Raw genomic sequence first — 6,962 nt, 5'->3', positions numbered from 1 at the left:
CATAACGTGTTGCAGTGAATTCTGGATTGAAATGACGCAATCCTATCCAGATGTCGTCAAATTGGCCTTCAAATTCATCATTCCATTTGCAATAACATATGAATGAGACGGCTTTTGCAACTTTACTCGCAATTAAAACAAAGACTCGCAATAAAATGTATGTTGCACATGACATGAGGGTCACATTATCAAAAACTCATCCTAATATTGAGGACATATTACAGACCCAACAAGTTCACCACTCTCACTTATTTTTTAAATTTTATCAGTAAAACTTTATCTCATGAAAAATTATTTTATACAAGGTCATTTTGCTTTGTTCATCTCTGATTTTTCATTTTGGGGTAGGCAGGGTTCTGCAAAGTCTCAAAAAAATGAGAGGGTTCTGTAGGGCAAAACTTTTGAAAAAGTTTGGGAACCAAGGGTCTAGAGGAATGACCAGTTTGATAAGTTAGTAGACAACCAGTAAACAAGTCAGTGATTCTTATACTATTACTGGCACACAGTGGTGCCTGCTGTAGCAGTGAATCATACCACTACAAGAATCATACATACTACAATAATGAACTATATTATCCTGTGGTACATCATCATCATCATTATCATCATTTAATGTCCATCTTCTATGCCGGCATGGATTGGATGGTTTGACAGGAGTTGACAAGCCAGAGGACTGCACCAAGCTCCACCGTCTGTTTTGGCATGGTTTTTATGGTTGGATACCCTTCCTAATATCAATGTACTATTTGTAGTAATCTAAGTAACTACGCTGAGTCTTCTCTCACATATATGTGATAGATGGCTATATATATTGTTTAAGTAACACCATGTGGCAACAGGTACATAGTACATGACACATGACCACATGTTCTATGTAAGTGAGTTTATTCAGCTTTTAGAGAAGAGAGACAATTCCTGTGAAAGGTAGAGTCCAGAAGAATGAATATTTGAGTCTGCTGCTCAAATGAAAGTTCAAAGGTGGACTAGGTTGTTATTTTAATTTAATTCAGATCTTTGATCAAAGATGTATCTGCCATAATCATCCTGTCTCTTTTTTAGAACACAATATATCTAGGGGTGTGTTATTCAATATTTGTCTTCCTGTTTTTAATGATTTTAATGTAATTTAAGTGATTTTAACTGTTATTTTCAGTAGATTGACTGACAGCTTATACATAGATTTCTTCATTAACTCAAGTGTAGCTTATGTGGCAGTGTTGTTGTGAGGTTTGACAGTAGATTTGTAATGTGATAGTAGTGTGAGTTGTGTGGCAGTAGTGACAGTTCAGATTTGTTTTGCTGTTCACTCTTGTACAAATATAATTATTATCTGATATCTAACATAATTAGACATCAGTTATTATTATTAACTGATATTCAATATAATTATACAACAGATGTAATTATTAACTGATACTTAATGTTTACCAAGGAAATATAATTCCAGTCTAAGAATATAAACAAAACCACTACTAATATTTCAGGAACATTTGGATCTGTCTAATGTATGTATTGCTGGACATTCTTTTGGAGGAGCCACAACTATTATGGTCCTTGCTAAAGACAAAAGGTTTAGGTAAATATTTAAAAATCCTTCTCTTTTACAATATTTAATTATTCATTTACTTGTTATAAATAACTTACATCAATAAAGTATAGATTTTCTTATATTTTGTTCTTTTTTCTATTGAATAGTGGTCATTCCTGCTATACAGGCATCTACCTGTTGTGAAACCCAAGGTCAGCTCTCACTGAACAAATCAATGATCAAAAGCAATCCAGCTATGACCATCCAGTCTGTTATTCATATAGTTGTCTACTTTACTCAATGTGTTATTTTATTTTTAAGATAGCAGAATGTGATGTGAGGGAGATTTGGTTATTGTTTTTAACAGGTTAAGTACTAACTTATCCAGTTGTGGCATTGACTTATCAACAAAATCTGTTTGACTCATACAAATATGGAAAAAGAGAGAAGAAACAGATTGATATCTTCAGGGTGTGAGAGGGAATATAATTTTAACTGTTTTTTTAATAGTTTCATCAGGAACTAAACTCCAAACCTGGAGGTCTGTAAATGACAAGGTATAAAGTTAATTCAAAGTGTTGGCATGTTATGTTAACAGGTTAATACATATGATGTCATCTACAGACTAAACAGTAGAGGAAGTATAACATGCTTATACTGTCACTCTGCATTGGACTCTGAGCCATAACAATAACCTGGTCCACATAAATAGGCACCATACAAGAAAAGTAAAAATACATTGCTATAAATATACATTTTATTAGGTCTTCATATCTATAATCAACAGCTTTTCAGTCATGACCATCTCATCTTTTTTCAGTCATAGTATATCTAAGGATATATTTATCCAATGGTACTTTTGTTTTTAAGGAATTGTGATTTGAGGAAGATTTGGCTACAGTTTCTAGTAGTTTGAGTGCCCATGTAGAAGTGCAAGTTCTTCATTCTGCCATTACTATATCAGGTTGGGGCTATCAGGGCAGGCCCATTAATAAATTGATGCTGAATTAATCCCAGGCTGTTTATATGTTGAAACCATTGTATCTATTTACTTTCTACCACCAGAGCTGGAGTGGTGTTGGATGGTTGGATGTTACCCTTGGAGGACAATATTTATGCTCAAGTTACTCAGCCAGTTCTAATGCTTAATACAGAAACCTTTCAGTGGAAAAGAAATGTCCTGAAAATGAAAAACCTTGAATGCACAGAACAAAACAGAATTATGTTAACAATATTGTAAGTTTTTCGTAGGTGAGATCGACACAGTTAATATTTTTCTTGAATAGTCACAAGATGACAGCTGCATGGAAAACATGGGCAGAGAGGGAATTCCTGAGTGCCAACATTCTGGGAAGGAAGTGGTTAGTGATGGTGAGGCAACACAGTGGGTGAGGAGGTACAAATGAGTGAGGAATGGAGTTGGTTTGACACCAACCATCTTCAAAGAGCAGAGTCCACTATAGAAACAGCTGTAGAAAAAGCAGTAAGAAGAGGGGGCACATCTGTGAGCCAGAGATTTGAATGTGTTGGTGAATAACTTCAGCTGGGTGGGATTTTTGCACTGTCCTAGATGGAGCAGTATTCCATTGTGGGTTCTACATTAGTTCAACAGAGATTTAGGAGTTGAATGGGGTTGAAATATTTTCTGACCCTAAGAATAAACTTTGCTATGTTAAGTATGCATGTTAACAGAGGAGATCCTCAGTAATGGTGAGGCCAGGTGTAGTGTCCCTGAGAGTTCTAGGTGTGTGTTACTCATATTTTAAGAGATGAGGTGCAATATTATCTTATATGTGCAACGACTGTGCATTTGTTGAAGGAGATCAAATTTCCATCATGGGAGGATGTTTTTGAGGTCTCTGTCCTCAGACAGTGCTATTTTGATGTGAGTTATCCGTGTCGATGAGGCTTGGGTGACTGAAATATAATCCCAAAGTGTTAAGGGCAGTTACTGTTTTTGGCAATATTTAATGACAGAGTGACAAGCATTTAATGATTTAAATTGGTAAATATATGTTCACAAATTTATAGGAGACAAGGTGGCATGATATAGCAGATTGAATTGTTATTATTTGTCCACTTGGTAATTTGAACTCAGAATGTAACCAACATTTTGGAAAATTATATCAACCTAGTATATGACTATGTTTTACCATCTCTGCAGGAACGAAAGGCAAAGTTGGCTTTGGCAGAATTTAAAATCAGAATGTAAAGAACTAGAACAAACAAAACAAAGCATTTCAACCAATGTTCTAAAAATTCTTCCAATTTGTTGTTATAGTTGATGATAATATATTTATCAAAAGGTTTCCCTCTCTATTCTTTACATTTTCTTTAACAGAGGAACTTGTCACCAAAGCAGCACAGACTTCCAGTTCCTTTGCAGCCACTACATGGGTCGGATCATGAAATTCTGTCACAATTTAGCACCAAATGATACTATAGACATAACTGGAAAAATAGTGCGAGGATTTCTTTGTAAAATTCTTGGTAAGTTCATGGTTTATTTTTGTATTTTTTTTTAAGTAAAATATTCGCATTAAAATAAATTATTGAGCAGACATTCTATCTGATCAATATCAGACATTCTATAGTTGGTGATGTTTTATGGAAGTTGGGAATGTAAAGATTATCATCAATCTGGCCTATGTATTTAGAGACATACCATTTTCTTTTTGTTCCCTCATAACATTCATACTATAATCAATAAGTTTGCATGTCACCTAAATCATCATCATCATCATCATTATCATCATTTAATGTCTGTTTGTACAGCTCTCACCAACCACTCATCTATCCCTAGTTTCCACATTGATCACCAGATAAGGGATTGGAGGATCCTGTCAAAAGCTTTCTTCAAGTCCACAAAAGCCAAGTACAGAAGTTTATCTTTGGCTAGGTATTTCTCCTGAAGTTGCCTTATCACAAAACCAAAATGTATCTCATCTAGACTAAATCTCTGCCTAATTAGTTGGGCTATGACTCTACGTAAATTTCATCACTTGATCCAACAATTTAATACCTCTGTAATTATTTCTGTCTAAGGTATCACCTTTACCTTTGTAGCAGTTGATTAAGGTGATGCTACACCAGTCATTGGGTATGACTCCTTTGTGAACCACCTGATTTACAATACGGGTGATTAAACCATAATCCACACCACCAGATATTTTAAGCATCTCAGCAATGATTCCTGATTGGCTGGGGGCTTTCCCTGTCTTCATTTCCTTAATTGCTTTATCTACCAGGGTGCTGTCAATTCGGGTAGCTGGTCCCTCAGTTGGGTCAACATTTGGCAGACTCTCCTCCTCTCATTCATTCCCCACATTCAGCAGTCTTTTATAATGGCATCTCCAAGCCTATTCCTTTGTAGACTCATTAAAAGCAAGTGTACCATCATCCATGTGGACACATTTCTCTCCTGTGACATCACAATTTTCCCTCACACAATGTCTTGCAATCTGAAATACTTCAGTTCTTCGATCGTCACGAGGCTGAACATAGGCAAACTTCTTTTCTGCTTCTCCCTTGGCTAGATATACCTGTCTCTTAACTTCCCTTTTAGCTATCTGGTACAGTTCCCTGTTACCCCCACTCTTCCAAGCCTGTTTCTTTGCTCTAATGGCCCTGTCTACAGTATTGTTCCACCTCCACGTTACCCTAGGTCTGGAAGGGACTTTGCACCATCCGCAGACTTTGTCTGTGGCACTCAGCAAGCTGTCTCGCAGGAATTCTCAATTGTCCTCTATGTCACAAGTTTGTAGCTCCTCCTCCCTCTCATCAAATTTCTCAATTAGTATGTCCCTAAATTTCTGAATTATATGAAGGCTACTCAAGCTTCCAAATCCTTCTTTTCCAGATTGGTCTGCTTCTTGGTGTCCTTCTGACCTGGAGCCTAAAGTCACTAATGACTAGTCTATGCTGGTGGAGTACATTCTTCACCAGGGCGAGTCTTTGTATTTAAAAGCAACAGTGCTCTCTGATGAGAATGAAATCGATCTGGCTAGTAGAGTCACATGATTGATATGTTATCAGGTGGCTGGCTTCCTGAAGTTGGTGTTGCAGATCAAAAGGTTATTTGCATCACAGTACTCTAGCAGCCTTGTTCCCTTTTCATTTCGGGAACCAATTCCATGGCCCCCATACAGGGCTGCCGTCCAGCATGCCCATTGAAATCCCCAGCCAAGAAGATGAGATCATTGTCACTCGTCTTTGAGGTAGCCTGCAGAAGAATATCATAAAAGTGGTCCTTCAGTTCATTTGGTAGGCCTGGTTGTGGGGCATAGGCAAATATACTTGTACCTGTACTATTCTGCAAGACTAGCCTAAGCTTAAGTACTCTATCACACACTCTGACTACCTCTATGACCTTATCCACCCATTTCTCTGTAAGATCTATGCCCACATCACCTACTTCATCACTGTTATCTTCCCAGAAGATTTTATACCCATGTCTCTTCCCCATGAGGAACATGGCTGAAGCGCCTCTCCACCTTACCTCTTGGATGCAACATACATCAACATACCTCTGTTCAAGCATCTCTACAATCTCATTAAACCTACATTTCAATGTGCCTGTATTTACAGTGCCAACTCTGAAAACTGGGAAAGAGATGTGGGAGGGAACTTGCGAAGGAGAGATATTATTCAGCACCTGAAAAGAAGGTTTGTGTAATCGTTTGATAACATACATGTCAAAACAGTTGTTCACGCTTTTAACCTATCATCATTCAAACATGTTAAAATTGTTGCCCTTACTGGGGGTGAAAGTAAGGTAAGCATTATAAATATAAGTGTTACTGCAACTGCAAATATAGATATAAATATGCTCATGTTAAATTAAGTAAGTAAATAGGCTGCTCTTTGTTATTATATATATATATGTGTGTGTGTGTGTGTGTGTATATATATATATATATATATATATATATATATATAGATGGCCAATGCCCCCTGACTGACTCCAGTGCTGGTGGCACGTAAAAGGCACTATCCGAACATGGCCAACACCATTGCCCCTGACTGGCTCCCGTGCCAGTGGGACGTAAAAAGCACTATCCGAATGTGGGCGATGCCAGGCCTGCCTGGCTGACTCCTATGCCGCTGGCACGTAAAAAGCACCCACTACACTTTTGGAGTGGTTGGTGTTAGGAAGGGCATCCAGCTGTAGAAATATTGCCAGACCAAATTGGAGCTTGGTGCAGCCTCTAGCTTTCCAGACCTCAGTCAAACCATCCAACCCATGCCAGCATGAAAAAGAGACATTAAATGATGATGATGATATATATATGTGTGTGTGTATGTATTTATATATATATATATATATATATATATATATATATATATATGTGTGTGTGTGTGTGTGTGTGTATATATATATATGTATGTAATAAAGTAAAGTTGTGGAATACCGTACGAGTGGAAATATATATGA

The 6,962-nt window shown here is 37.1% G+C and overlaps 1 protein-coding gene across 2 annotated transcripts in view; it reads left to right on the top strand.

The window, feature by feature from the left end:
* LOC106883019 (platelet-activating factor acetylhydrolase) overlaps window positions 1–6,962 on the top strand; it is a 50,354-nt gene that overhangs the window by 39,300 nt on the left and 4,092 nt on the right. Inside the window, exons 7-10 of one of the 2 annotated variants that reach the window (XM_052967294.1) lie at window positions 1,485–1,576; window positions 2,594–2,764; window positions 3,870–4,018; window positions 6,116–6,193. In XM_052967294.1, the coding sequence (XP_052823254.1) occupies window positions 1,485–1,576; window positions 2,594–2,764; window positions 3,870–4,018; window positions 6,116–6,186 (483 nt within the window). In that variant the 3' untranslated portion in view covers window positions 6,187–6,193. The remainder of the gene's footprint in view (window positions 1–1,484; window positions 1,577–2,593; window positions 2,765–3,869; window positions 4,019–6,115; window positions 6,194–6,962) is intronic. The other variant, XM_052967293.1, reaches the window with a different exon arrangement.

This window comes from Octopus bimaculoides, chromosome 4 (assembly GCF_001194135.2).
Source record: "Octopus bimaculoides isolate UCB-OBI-ISO-001 chromosome 4, ASM119413v2, whole genome shotgun sequence".
Lineage (NCBI taxonomy): Eukaryota > Metazoa > Mollusca > Cephalopoda > Octopoda > Octopodidae > Octopus > Octopus bimaculoides.
The sequence above is the reverse complement of the archived record's forward strand: the minus strand, read 5'-3'. Positions and strand labels throughout refer to the sequence as shown.